At 38.0% G+C, this 15,615-nt stretch overlaps 1 protein-coding gene across 4 annotated transcripts in view; it reads right to left on the bottom strand.

Annotated features, from left to right (window-relative positions):
- Positions 1-15,352, bottom strand: part of RIC1 (RIC1 partner of RAB6A GEF complex) — a 144,960-nt gene extending 129,608 nt beyond the window's left edge. For 2 of the 4 annotated variants that reach the window (XM_077909608.1, XM_077909634.1), the window contains exon 1: positions 15,132-15,350. In XM_077909608.1, the coding sequence (XP_077765734.1) occupies positions 15,132-15,275 (144 nt within the window). In that variant the 5' untranslated portion in view covers positions 15,276-15,350. Of the gene's footprint in view, positions 1-15,131 lie in introns of all 4 variants that reach the window. The other 2 variants (XM_077909624.1, XM_077909614.1) reach the window with 2 other exon arrangements.
- Positions 15,353-15,615: the final 263 nt, after the last annotated feature.

The following is a 15,615-nucleotide window of genomic DNA, read 5'->3' as shown; positions in this document are numbered from 1 at the left end:
CTCCGAGTGGGCCTAGAATAGCAGACAAAATATTCACAAAACTCATGATAAATGTACTAAAGAAATAAAGAAAAATATAATACCTCATCAAGTGGGGAATCTCAATAAAAAGCAATAAAAACCAATTCTAGAAGTTCTAGAATTTAGAAGTATAATAACTGAAAACTTCATTAAATATCTTCAACAGCAGATATGACAGAAAAATTTTTTAAAAACATGAAAATAGTTCAATAAAATTATCCAATCTAGAAAACAGAGAAAAAATTTTGAAGAAAGTATCAGAGGCCTGTGAGACATCAAGTGAAGCAAGACAGTATAATGGGAAGTTCCAGGAAACCTAACAAAGAACTATTAAGAAAGAAAAAAAAAACTGAAGAAATAATGGCTGTGAATGCCCCAGTTTGATAAAAGATATTATGCCCCAGATTCATAATGCTTGACCAAACCTAAGTGGGATAAATACATATGAACATACCTATGTACACACACCACACACAAACTGCTTAAAGCAAACAAGAAAGTGTTGGAAGAGCAAAAATAAAATGACTGATCACATACTAAAGGACAAAACTATGATTAACAGCTGACTTCTCACCAGAAACAATGGATATCAGAAGGCAATGAAATGAAATATTTGAATGCTGAAACAAACATAAGAACCTGTTATCCAGGAAAATTATCCTTCAAAACTGCAGGCAAAGCAAAGTTATTTCCAGACAGATTGAAAATTTGTTGCGAGCAAACCTACCTTACAAAAACAAAAACAACAACAAAAATTTCTATATAAAAATAAAAGACATCAAAATGCATGCAGAAAAAAGTAACAAGCCTGAGATTGCTATACTAAAAAAGGCTTGCCTGTAAGGTTGATCCTTGGCTGGCATCCGGGATTTGGGGAGGAGTCTCACCACTGCTTAACTGATACAAATACCTAAATGTGCCTAAACCATACAAAACACATGGCTTATACTGAAACATTGGTTTTTCCTTCAGGTTTCAGGCTAGGTAGAAAGCCCCCAACAAAAACCTTGGGGAATGAGTCTATAATGAGCTTCCCTGGTAGTCACTGTACATATGCTATCACAGAAATTGAATGCTGGAAGAAATAAACACATCTTATAAGACTGCACTGGAAAAACACTATTGAAAGCTTGCACCTGGTTCCAAGAGATTACCCCCAATGGGATTTACCTTTGGCAAATTTGCTTTGGTATCCTTTTGTTGTAACAAATTACAGACACAAGTAGGATTATCCACTGAGTACTATGAGTAAATCATTGAACTAGGTGGTGGTTCTGGGGAAACTACTGACTGACACAAATGGTAACTCAAATCAAATGGAAGAAACACATAGCAAAAAAAATGCTACATAAACAGGTAAAAATATATACATGTTATTATCTTTTCTTCCTTTCTCTAAAAAATATCAGGGTTTATAAAGCAGTATTCTTCAAAAATATAACTCAACCTAAAATAACACAGGTTTGAATTGTGAAAGTCCACTTATATGCAGACTTTTTTCAATAACATTGCACCTTTTGTTCCTTATAATTTTCTCAATGTTTTCGTTTCTCTAGCTTATTTTAAGACTACAATATAAAGTAAAACCTACAAAATAGTGTTAACCAACCAGTATCAGTAAGGTTTCCAGTCAATAGTAAGCTATTAGTGAAGTTTTGGGGGAATCAAAAGTTATATATGGATATGTGACTGCGCAGGGGGTCAGCATCCCTTACCTCTGTTGTTCAAGGACAATTGTATAGCACACCATATTTATGTATGTTGTAAACATACAAAGATGTAACATATTACATGACAATGCCTCAAGGAAGGTGACAGAACAAAACAATCAAAAAATAAGGAGAGAAAGAGCCTGAACAACACTACAAACTAACTGGATCTAACAGAAATACAAATCAGAAAAAAAAAGAAAAGAAATACAAATCAGTCCACACAACAGGAAAATATACATTTTTGTCAAATGCACATGGAATATTCTCCAAGACAGACCATAAATTAGGCCACAAAACAAGTCTCAATAAACTTATAAAGACCGAAACAATCGAAGTATTTTTCCTGCTCACAACAGAATGAAACTAAAGACCAGCAGCAAAAAGAATACTGGAAAATCACAAATTATATGGAAATTAAGCAATACATTCTTAAACAACCAATGGGAGGGAAAGGAAAAAAAAAAAATCACAAGGAAAATCAGAAAATACCTTATGATAAATGAAAACACCACATAACCAAAATGTATGAGATGCAACAAAAGTAGTCCATGCAAATGGGAAATGTACTATTGTAAATGGTTATATTAAGAAAGAAAAAGGTCTCAAATCAATCTTACTTCACACATCTTATGTGAATACAAAGAGAACATTTATCCCAAAGCTAGAGAAAGAAATAATAAAGATTAAAGGAGAGAAATAAAATGAAAAATGGAAAAACAGAGAAAAATCAAGGAAACCAAGAGTTGGTTCTTCAAAAAGATCAACAAAATTATGAAACCTTAGCTAGACTAAGGGAAAGAAAAAAAACACACTTAAATAACTAAACTCAGAAATGAGAAGGAAGACACTACTATGAACTGTATGCTAACAAATTAGATAACCTAGGTGAAATGGACAAATTTTTAAAAATACACAACCAAGACTTAATCTTAAAAAAAAAAACAAATCTGAATAAACTTGTAATTAGTAAGAAGCCTGAATCAGTAATCAAAAACTTCCCAAAAAAGAAGAGCCCAGGACCATATGGCTAGTGGATTTTATCAACATTTAAAGGAAAATTAGCATCAATTCTTCTCTCAAACTCTTCCAAAAAACTGAGGTGAAAAAACTTAATAACCTATGAGGCAACATTACTCTGATACTAAAGAAAGACAAAGACACTACAAGAAAAGAAATAAAAGGCATCCAAATTGAAGAATAATAAAAATCTCTGTTCTCCAATTACATGATCTTATATGTAGAAAATTCTACAGATTCTACATACGACTGTTAGAAGTGATAAACTTAGCACAATTTCAGGATATAGTATCAATACACAAAGTCATCTGCATTTCTATGTAATAATGAACATCCAAAAATGAAATTAAGAAAACAATTCCACTTAGAATAGCATCAAAAAGAATATGGCAAACTTAGGATGAAGTGAAGTAAAACACTTGTACATTGAAAAACCACAAAAATGTTGCTGAAATAAATTAAAGATGCAAATATATGAAAAAGACCTGTGTTTGTAGTGATATTGAGATGTCAATACTACCCAGGACAATCTACAGTTCCAATGTAATACCTATCAAAATCTCAACAGCATTTTGGGGGAACCAGATGAAAATTCATCTTAAAAGTTAATGTGAAATCTCAAGGGATCTCAAATAGTCAAAACAATCTTGGGGGAAAAAAGTTGGAAGTCTCACATTTGATTCAAAACTTACTACAAAACTATGGTAATGAAAACACAGTACCATACAAGAATAAAGACTGACATATAGAGCAACAAAATACAAGAGAGCTCACGAATAAAGCCTTGTATGTATTGTTAAAAGATTTTTCATAAGAATACCAAGAACATTTAGTGGGGGAAAAGAATAGCCCAGCCCTTTCAATAAAAAGCATAGGGAAAAATGGACACCCACATGAAAAAATAAAATTTGACATAAAAATTAACTCAAAATATAGAGCATGGACCTAAAAATAAGAGGTAAAGCTGTAAAATTCTTAGAAGGAAACATAGGACAAAAACTTTAAGACATTTAATTTGGCAATGATAACATCATTTGCTATTACATATATGGGAATCAAAACCACAATGAAATACCACTTTGCATCCATCAAGATGGCTATCAACAACAACAACAACAAAAAAAAAAACAGAAAAGAACAAGTGCTAGTGAAAATGTAGAGAAATTGGAACCCTTTTGCTTTGCTGGTGGGAATGTAAAATGGTGTAGCCACTGTGAAAAACGGTACGGCAATTTCTCAAAAAAATGCAGAATTACCATATAAACAAAGGACATGAGATATATAGAAAACAAAATATCAAAACAGCTAATATAAATCCAACCATGTCAGTAATTACATGTGAATGGACTAAACACTCGATCAAATGGCAAAGATTATAAGACTGGATTTGGGGGAGGGGGGGGGAAGCAAGATCTCAATATATGTTGTCCATACAAGACATACTTCAGATTCAAAGACATAATTTGTCTGTGAGGGTAAAAGGGGAAAAAAAAAAAAGGTATGTTACACAAGTGGCAACCATAAGAGAACTGTAGTGGCAATATTATTCACAACGAAATACACTGTTTGAAAAGAAACATTAGTGGAGAGAGAATAATGATAAAAAGGTCAATACGGAAGGCAAATATAACCATTATAAATGTATACAAACCTAACTACGTGGCCCAAAAATATATGAAGCAAAAACCAACAGAACTGAAAGAGAAAACAATTCAACAATAGTGTTGGAGATTTCAATCTCCACTCTCAATAACTGACAGCTAGACAACATCAACAAGGATACAGAAGATCTGAATGACCATGTCAACAACTTTAACCTATCATTTAGAGAACACTGGGCCAACAACAATATTCCTTACACGTGTACATCACGTCAAACATTTTCTGACACAAAGTATGTGCTAATCCATAAAACAGGTCTTAACCTTAAAAGAATAAAATCATTCAAAGTACAGTCCCCAACCACAATGGAATTAACTTAGGAATCAATAACAAAGAATTTGAGAAATCCTCAAATATTTGGAAATTAAACCACATATTTGTAAATAACCCATGCAATGATTCAAATAAATGATTAAATTTTAGACACGATTAAATTTTAAAAGCTGAGCTGAAAATAAAATTGGTGCATATCAAATGCTGGGAGGAGATGAAGAGGCTGAGCATAAGAGATTTCTAGGGCAAGGAAAACATTCTACATGATATTACAATGACCAATACATGTCATTATACATTTGTCCAAAGCCACTGAACATACACAACACCAAACCCAAAGAAAATAATTTAAAAATCAACACAGAAATAAAAAATAGAAAACACAAATGAACAGCTTAGTAAAACCAAAAGTTGGTTCACTGAAAAGATCTATAAAATTGCTAAAATTTTACCTAAACGGATGAGAGGAATCCCTTGAGATTCCATATTAATTTTAGAATGGATTTTTATATTTCTACAAAAAAAAAAAAAAAGCCACTGGAAACCATATTGAATCTGTTATTTGCTCTGGGTAGTACTGTCATCTTAATAATCTGTGAATATAAAAAAAATAATAATAATTTGTGAATATGAGATGTCTTTCCATTTATTTATATCTCTAATTCCTTTCAGCAACAGTTTTATAGTTTTCAGCATATGTCTTTCATCTCCTTATTTAATCCTAAATTTTTAATTATTTTTGATGCTATTGTAAATAAAATCTTAACTTCATTTTTGGATGGGCACTGTTACTGCATAAGATATGCAACTGATTTCTGCAGGTTGATTTTGTGCCTTGCAATTCTGCTAAATTTATTAGTTCTAACTATAAAAAACTATGAGGGACATCCGGGTGGCTCAGTTGAGCATTCAACTCTTGGTTTTGGCTCAGACCATGATCTTAGGGTTGTGTAATCAGCCCCATATAGGGCTCCGTGCTCAGCACAGAGTCTGAGATTCTCTTTCTCTCCCCCTCTGCCCTTTTCTCCAGTTGCAAGTTCAAACTCTCATTCTCTGTCTAAAATAAATCTTAAGGGCAGCCCGGGTGGCTCAATGGTTTAGCGCCGCCTTCAACCCAGGGTGTGAGACCTGGAATCAAGTCCCACATCAGGCTCCCTGCATGGAGCCTGCTTCTCCCTTGGCCTGTGTCTCTACCTCTCTCTCTCTCTCTCTCTCCTTGGCCTGTGTCTCTGCCTCTCTATCTCTGTCACTCATGAATAAACAAAATCTTTTTTAAAAAATAGCTTTTTAAAATAAATCTTTTAAAAAGCCTATGAAAATAAATGTTTTGACAAGGTTGCAAAACATCAATATACAAATATCAATTTTGCATCTATATACTTATAACAATCTGAAAATGAAATTAATAATTATATCCATGAGAGCATCATAAAAGATAAATAAAATTACTTAGAAATTATGCTGAAAACTACAAAATACTAAGAAAATTTTTAAAATCTAAATGGAAAGATACTGCATAGCATGTTCATGAACTGGAATAGTCTATACCATTAAGATACCAATTCTCTCTATTCATCTATAGATTTGGTGCAAGCCCCTGAACATCCTTGATTTTTTATTTTGGGGTTTGTGGATTTTTTGGTAGAAATCGACAAGATAATCCTAAAATTTATACAGAAATGCAAAGGATCTAGAATAGTCAAAATAATTTTGAAAACAAAGCAGGACTTTTCCATCCAATTTCTAAACTTGCTACAGTGTGACGCTTGCATAATACACATACTGTTGAATAAAATAGAATAGAAAATTCAGAAATAACCCCTTAATATTAGTCAACTGATGTTTGACAAAGATGTCAATGCAAATCAATACTGAAGAGTCTTTCCAACAAATTGTGCTAAGACAACGGGATCTATGTTAAAAAAAAAAAAAAACTGAACTTAGATCTTTACAAACAAAATATCAACTCACAGTGGATGACAGACCTATGTATAAAAGCTTGGATTATAAAACTTTTAAAAGAAAACAGAAGATGCTATGACTTTGGACTGGCCAAAAGTTTTTTAGCATACAAAAAGCATAATCCATAAAAGAAAAAAAAAAACTAGACTTAATGAAAGTTAAGCTTTTACTCTCCAGAAGACACCAAGAACCTGAAAATCCAGAACCCTTACAACTCACTAACGCAAAAACATTCCAATTAAAAAAGGAGGTAAGGGGAGTACCTAAACAGATATTTCATCAAATAAGATATACAAATAGCTAAAAAGCTTATGAAAAGATGCCAAACATTCTCAGTCATTAGGAAAGTACAAATTAAAGTCACAATGAGGTACCACTACAAACCCACTAAAACGATTCTAATACAAAAGACAATAGCAAGTGTTGAAAAGGATGTGGAGAAACAGCCCTTCATACTTTGCTAGTAGGGCTATAAAATGCTTATCACTACCATGCAATAGTTTGGCAGTTTCCGAAAAGCTAAAACATCAACTCACTATATGATCCAAAAGTTCCGTTCCTCGGTATCTCCCCACAAGAAATAATACACATCCTTGCAAAGACATATATACAGTTGTGTATAACAGCCTTACCCATAATGAGCCCAAAAAAGAAACAATCAAATATCCACCAACTGGTAAATGGATTTTCAAAATGTGGTGGAGCCACACACAATGAAATATTTGGCTATGAAAAGTAGTACCAGAAAAACATTTATGCTAAATAAAAGCCAGACACAGGAGACTACATGATATATCATTACCTTTATAGGACATTTCCAGAAAAGCCAAATCTAAAAGAACAAAAACGCCAATGGTTTCCTGGGGCTGGAGGGGGAGCAGAAGTTAAATGCAAATAGGCATGACACTTTCTGGGTTGCTATAAATGTCCTAATACTAGAGTGTGATGATGGTTGCACAACTCCATAAATTTACTAAGTATCAGAGTACATTTATAATATATTTATACAACACAATAAAGCTGTTAGAAAATTACACCACAGCAAATTCTACTATTATACCCACAGTAGTATTCAAGATCTCATATGTAAATTTATGTATGATTATGGACCTAAGGCAAATCACTTGGGAAGACAGGTTTATGATAAGAACTCAAAGCAATTATAACGAACTTAAAGGCAAGATACCTTGATTCTAACCAACTGATGGCTGATAGTCAATAAAATACTTTTAATTAAGTTACTCTCAGTTTGTGGCAAGTTTGAGTTCTAGACTATTTTTAAATACTTTTAAATTGTAAATTTATTCTAACTTGATAAATTGCATGTTTAGCCATAAGTACATTTTAACACAGTATTTACTTTACCACCCTTTTAAGTGACAATCACTGTACTATTTCATCATACAGTAAGGAAATAATTTTTCCAATTCTTCAATTTTGATTTAGGTAAAGGGTAAATCTCTGAGAGGTGCTAGTTTACCTCTTAATACCGCTCGTGTATCTGCTAACAGGTACTTTTAAGAAAAGGGTAAGAGCCTCTGGTAGGAATCTAGACTTTCATAACATTGGTTTCATTGTATTCCCTCATATAGTAACCCTGTTATCATCCAAGTGGTGCTAGCGTTCCATTTACTGTAAAAATATAAAGTATTTTGAAAGATAATTTCAAGTTTGAAAATTAGATTGGAAAAGTACTATAAGGATAGGGCAAAATTCATGAATGAGGCATGTGAAAGACCAAAATTCAAGAAACAGTGCTTCGATGATGTAAAGCACCTAGTTGACAATAACCTCAGAATGAATGTGTAATAGTGTAATATTGATCACATCAATGATTCACAAGCACCTAAAGATGGGTGAAATGTCTTTATTTAAATATTTATATGCTGCTTTTTTGTGTGACCACCCTTTTCACAAATCACTTCAATATAAACTCAGACTGGGAACCAGGAGTTTAACTGGTGGTTATAACTGCACAATAGTTTAAGTTTTGGTAAACTACAGAGGACCCTCAGCCACATACCACTTCTTTTTTTCCCCTAGCTTTATTGAATTATAACTGACATACAACACTGCATATGTTTAAGATGTACAACGCACTGTTTGATGTACTTACATCTTGCAAAATGACTGCCCACCAGTGCTAGCTAACACCTGCATCACATATTCATCATTACCATAGTGAGAACATTGAATATCTACTATTTTGGCAACTTTCAGGTATATAAAACGGTATTATGAACTATTCTCATTATGCTGTACATTAAATCCCCAGAACTGATTCACTGTACACCTGAAGTTTGTATTCATTGAACAACTCTTTTTTTTTGCCACACTTCTAGCCTCTGGTAAGCACTATTCAAGTCTGTCTCTGCGCTTGGTTTTTTTAGATTCCGCAAATAAGTGCCATGATACAGTACTTGTCTTTGTCTAACTTATTTTACTCAGCATAATGCCCTCAAGGTCCATCCACGTTGCTGCAAATGGAAAGCTATCCTTTTTTCTCATGGCTGAATAATATTCCATTGTCCATATACACACCATGTTTATCCATTCATCCACTGACACGTTGTTTCCGTATCTTGGCTACTGTGAATAACACATACTACTCTTTTCTAATATAATTGGACTGTGTGTAATTTTAAAAAGTATTTCATTCACTTTCACTTAAATAATTGTCTCTAAAATAATTTTTCTGAATTTAACTTGTAATTTAGTACTACCATTTTTTTTTATTACATCTCAACATTTGAAAACCTCCCATTTATTTAACCTTTAAAAATTTCTGTGCATAGGATACCCTAAATTCATTATTTTAAAAATACTTACTAAGCATATGCTTTTTTGTACAAGGCATTATGGATAGTATAAAAGAAGATCATTTCTGACCTCAGGAAATTTATAATCTAATTAAAGAAATAAATCATCTGTGCAAAACTTATTCATACAAACATTAGTTCATCAAAAAAAAAAAATTAACCTTTCTGGTAATGGTAAATAAAGAATGACTCATAGAGAAAGTAGGATTTCAACAGAAACTAAAGGATGGATAATATTCTGATAAGCAGAGACGAGGCAAGTGATCATTCCAAGAGGGCAGACTCTCTGATATCAAACTAAGGAGTTTGAACTTCATTCTTAACGAACAGTGAACCGTCAAAGACTTCTAAGCAGTGAGTTTACACGGATGGCTCTCTGGCGGCAGCCAGCAATAGAACAGAGTCGAGAAGGTATGAAATGGGAGAGTGGGAAAATGTAGGTACAAACTGAATGTCCTTTCTGAGGTCCACAGTTAACTATAGACCTAATCCCACAATGTGGCTTCTTTGAACATCTATCTCATTGTTCTCTATTATTAGCATATACCAACACGAACATAAGTTTCTAGTCAGGGTTACTCAAAGACACATAATTCAGGGATCCCTGGGTGGCTCAGGGGTTTAGCACCTGCCTTTGGCCCAGGGCGTGATCCTGGAGTCCCGGGATCGAGTCCCACATCGGCCTCCCTGCATGGAGCCTGCTTCTCCCTCTGCCTGTGTCTCTGCCTCTCTCTCTCTCTCTCTCTCTCTGTTTCTCATGAATAAATAAATAAATAAAATCTTTAAAAAAAAGAAAAGACACATAATTCCTAAGTCCAGTAATTATTTGCTTATTTCAGCTTTTTATTAGCAACCTTCACAGTGGTTAACTCACAAAATTTTCATTTATTATATTAATACACTAACATCTTTGGATAGAGTGTTTTGTTACATATAACATGCCCCTACATCTCTTTCATATATTGCCTATTTATGCTACCTTTCACAGAAGGTGTTCAAAAATACTTCCGGGGGTGGGGGGGTTGGGGGGGGGGGGGACCGGAGTGGCTTAGTTGGTTAAGCATCTGCCTTTGGCTCAGGTCATGATCCTGGGATGGGGTACCCTGCCTAGCAGAGTCTGTTCCTCCCTCTCCCGCTCAAGGTCACTCTCAAATAAATCAATAAAATCTTTAAAAAAATACTTCTAAAGGTAATTTACATATATTAAATAATGACCTGGAAATTAAAATAAGACTAATTTAGAATTACAGCATTCAGGTATCACTTTGTGGTTCACATTTGTGGACTTTTGTATTCATAGTCCAGCAGTATATTAGAAAAATAATTCTAGGCTCTATAGTACAGTACAAAACACAATCTCCAGGACACCCAAAAATGGGCCAGTCATAAAACATAACATGATTTTAAAAGCAACTTCAATCCCAAAGCTGAAGCCAGTTCTTTTACAATACCCTTAACAGAAATACATTGTCAGATGCTCCACTGATTAAGTCATACCGCTACCAACCCAACCTAACATATATGTGCTAAACCATTTTTGAGCACCCTTTTTCGGGTTCTAAAATACATGGATGATCCCTGTTGTAAGCCTGTGAGCAGACTTAGAACTTCTAAGTAGAATCACAAAGTAGAGAAAACAAATTTACATCAACACTGAAAGCAAGTTATACCTTCACACTAAAATTGAAATAAAAAAGCAAAGTGAGTATCTGCAGAAAATTTTTTGTTTGTAAACATATCTAGGGGGCACGTGGATGGCGCAGTCAGTTAAGGATCAGACTTTTGATTTCAGCTCAGGTCATGGTCTCAGGATCCTGGAACTGAGCCCCATGCTGTTTTCATGCACCAGAGCAGGGAGTCTGCTTGGGATTCTCTCTCCCTATCCTTCTGCCCCTCCCCACACTTTTACCTGTGCATGATGCTCTCAAAAAACTCCTCTCTAGGGCAGCCCGAGTAGCTCAGCAGTTTAGCACTACCTTCAGACCAGGGCGTGATCCGGGAGTCCCAGGATCGAATCCCACGTCGGGCTCCCTGCACGGAGCCTGCTTCTGCCTCTGCCTGTGTCTCTGCCTCTCTCTCTGTGGTTCTCATGAATAAATAAATAAAATCTTAAAAAAAAAAAAAAAAAACTCATCTCTAAATAGCACTACATTTCTCAATTTAGGAATTAGGAAAGAATTTTAAAGAAGTATGAATCTAGAACACTAGTAGCAACTTGTAAAAGGTACAAAAAAGTTCACTAGAAGACCCATAAAATGTACACAAGCTGTCATTAGAGATTTTAATGTTTGCATAGTCTCATGACTAACCAACATTTTAAACATAGCAATTCTCTTGGACATTAAAAACAAAACAAAACAAAACAAAAAAAAAAAACAGCTTAGGCTATAAAATGCACATCTCTTCCACAAGGTAGTTTTCTTTTTAAAAAATTCATCCCTCCTAAGTGACTACCTCACTACAAGAGACCCAACAGAATTTCAAAGAAGCAAATCATGCTATATCCTCACCTCTTTGTGCCCAGTCTCTCCTTACCTTCAAATGCCCTCAAGCAACTTTTAAGACCTCAACTCCATAAAACCCTTTAGATCTTCAATGTTCACTTTATTCTATAAAATTACTTGTATGTACAATACTTCTTCAATAGCAAGGCTTTCACGTTCTCATGTGAACGTTTTAAACCAATTCACTTTAAACTGGGCAGTAGTAACTGATAGCGCCTCAATTTTGCTACAGGTGTTTTCACTTTTAAAAGAAGTTTGTTAAAAAAATAAATAAATAAAAGAAGTTTGTTGGGGCAACCCAGGTGGCTCAGCGGTTTGGCGTCGCCTTCAGCCCAGGACCTGATCCTGGGGTCCCAGGATCAAGTCCCACATCGGGCTCTCTGCATGGAGCCTGCTTCTCCCCTCTGCCTGTGTCTCTCCCTCTCGCTCTCTTTCTCTCTCATGAATAAATAAATAAAATATTTAAAATAAAATAAAAGAAGTTTGTTGGGTATCCCTGGTGGCTCAGCGGTTGAGCACCTGCCTTTGGCCCAGGGTGTGATCCTGGAGACCCGGGATCAAGTCCCACATCGGGCTCCCTGCGTGGAGCCTGCTTCTCCCTCTGCCTGTGTCTCTGCCTCCCTCTGTGTCTCTCATGAATAAATAAATTTTAAAAATCTTTAAAAAAAATAAAAATAAAAATAAAAATAAATAAATAAATAAAGAACTTTGTTGGGACACCTGGGTGGCTCAGTGGTTGAGCATCTGTCTTTGGTTCAGGGCGTGATCCCAGGGTCCTGGCATGGAGTCCAGAATCAGGATCCCTTCAAGGAGTCTGCTTCTCCCCTGTCTCTGCCTCTCTGTGTGTGTTTCTCATGAATAAATAAATAAAATCTTAAAGAAAAAAAAAAAGTTGTTAACCTAGATTGATTTTAACTTACATAGTTTCGGTAAGTTTAGAAATTTAAAAAAAAAATTTTTTTCAGACAATGAAAAAAGACATATTCCAAGAAGAGGAGATGGAGCTGGAGTATGGCACCTGTTCCCCAGTATCCCAGCTATATAATCACAGACCTTAAAATCATCTGATCCAATATGCGATTTTTAAAGTGATGACGGTGATGCCAGAGATCAAGGTTAACCATCAATAAAGCCCACGGTAACTTGCAACCTCCTCTAAGGTATTCCTGCATTCCATTTCACCTCACACCTGTGATTCCTGCGTCCTCAGACCTAACTTTGCATATTGGGTCTCAACCATAGGGACCCCAGGACTTCTATAGAAAGCAGGTATCTATCTACGTGTTGGATGGAAATTTAAAGGAAGGAGTATTGGGCAGACTGGGTGGCTCATTGGTTTAGCATCGCCTTTGGCCCAGGGCGTGATCCTGAAGACCTGGGATCAAGTCCCACATTGGGCTCCCAGCATGGAGCCTGCTTCTCCCTCAGTCTGTGTCTCTGCCTCTCTCTCTCTCTCTCTCTCTCTCTCATGAATAAATAAAATCTTTAAAAAAGAAAATACTAAAGGAAGGAGTAGGAGTTGTTTTAAATTCCGTGACTGTCTAATTTACATCGTATCTAACTTTTAAAGCAAAAAACAGATATCATTAATACAATATACCCAAAGTTGAGGCATATTTTTATTTCTTTTATACAGCAATAAAGTAATCTACAGGCTGCTGGTCTAGTCATCCCTCATATTAAGTTTAGCTCTGCCAAAACTTAAATTAGGTCTACCTTTTTAGGGATAAACTGTAGGCTGTTAGAGTGAAATTCATACTAAACTTCAGAAGACAATTCAACATTCAAGGTCTAATTATTTTTTCTGCATGTACTTTAAAGATAATCGTTATATACACGCAAGCAAATAAGAATTATTCTACGGGCTCCACATTGTAAATGAATTAGTATCTCATTTAAAGACTAAACGATGTACATTATTCAAAAATGAAATCAAGCACGAGACTGAACAGTCACACTGCTGGTTACATAACGACCTTTTGCTCTGGTAATAGGTCTAAAAATTAAATTCGGCCCAAGCTTAATGGCAAATACTCTTAATTTACAGCCTAGCTAGGACAGTCACATAAAAAAGATGCCACAAATATCTAAATTCCATCATCACTTCTACCAGGGCTATGAGAACAGTCAAGAACTTCATATAAACGATCCCTGGTCCGCTACAGACAATGGAGGGTTTTCACTAATTTAACTCTAGCGAGTAAAGCCGGTGTGCCACAGGGATGCGATGAAGCCAAGGTCACAACCTACTTCCACGCGGACAAGGCAGCTATAATAAGAGGAAAACTTCACTCTGACGTCGATTGGTACTGCCTTCTTTGGGGGTAGGAAAAAATAAGGGGAAAAAACGTTCTTTTTTTTTTTTTCTTAATCCTGTCGCTTTTATAGACTGACCTAGAGCGGCGTTCGCGGAAAATGGGGAGAATCCCACCCACCTCTTATTTTTGAAGTTTTTTTCCCCCCTCTTATGTACTCAGTAATTAGACGAATGAAAAAAAAAAAAAAAAACACCAGGACTCGGCAGAAAGCAAACACAGAACTCAAGTTTCAGGCTTTTCCCCAAACCTTATTATTTCCAGGTGTTAAATAGCCGGGAGCGGCGCGGGCAGAAGTGAGCCCCACGTCCGCCGCCGCGAAGCCCCCGCCCGCCCCCCGCGATCCAAGCCCGCAGGAAGGGGGCGAGCCCGGGTGTGGGCAGGGGGTGCCTGGGGGCGCAGCGGGCGGCAGGGCCAGTGGACCTCCCGCGGGAATTCGCGAGCCCTCGTGGGCTGCAGCGGCCGCAACTAAGTTCTCGCGGGCCTGTGAGGTCCGGCCCGGCTGCAGGACCCGGGCCTGGAAAGCCAGCCGGGGCCGCCTGGGAATGCACGGCGGCCAGATTTCTATTTGTGGAAAGTTTAAACAAATTTGCCCCCGGGGCGGAGGGGGGGGGGCGGACGGGGAGATGGGGGAAGGGAGACGGGGGCCAGTCCGGGCTCGGCCGCGGGCGCGCGGGGTCCGCGGTGCGCGGCCGCCGCTCGGACGCGGGGAGGCGCACGGAGGGTGGAGGGTGGAGGGTGGAGGGTCGCCGCGCGCCGCCGCGGGACTCCCGGTGGAAGTTGAGGCGGGACCGTGCCCAGGCGCCGGGGAGGGAGCGGCGGGCGGCGGCGGGCGGCTCTACTTACTCGGCTGTACCAGATGCTGAGGCGGACCGGGGCCAGCACGGCGAAGAAAGTCCTCTGGGGGTCGGACTGGACGTGGACGGGCGCCTCGGCCGGGCTCCCCAGAGGGCACAGCAGCCTCTTGGGCCAGCCGCTCAGGAAATACATGGTCCGCGCCGAGCCGCCGCCGCCGCCGCGCCGCCCGGCGGCCCCCGGCCCGGTCCGTCACACTCCGCGGCCCGCGGCCGGACGCCCGCCTCCTTCACCGCCACCGGCCGAGTCGGCGGCGTCGGCAGCGGCAGCTCGGGGCATCTGCCCGCGGGCCGGGCCGGGCCGGGCCGCCGCGGAGCCGAGCGACGAAGGAACCCTCGGGCTGACGGGGCCCAGTGTGGGGGAGGCAGGGGGAGGGCGAGACGGGATGGGGAGGGGGCGGAGGAGCGCGGAGGCCCGCCCCGGCCCGGCCCCACCCCTTCCTCGGGCCGCACGGGCGTCACCACGCCGCGCCGCG

This window comes from Canis aureus, chromosome 1 (assembly GCF_053574225.1).
Source record: "Canis aureus isolate CA01 chromosome 1, VMU_Caureus_v.1.0, whole genome shotgun sequence".
NCBI lineage: Eukaryota > Metazoa > Chordata > Mammalia > Carnivora > Canidae > Canis > Canis aureus.
Note: the sequence above shows the minus strand (reverse complement) of the source record. Positions and strands in the feature narration are given on the sequence as shown.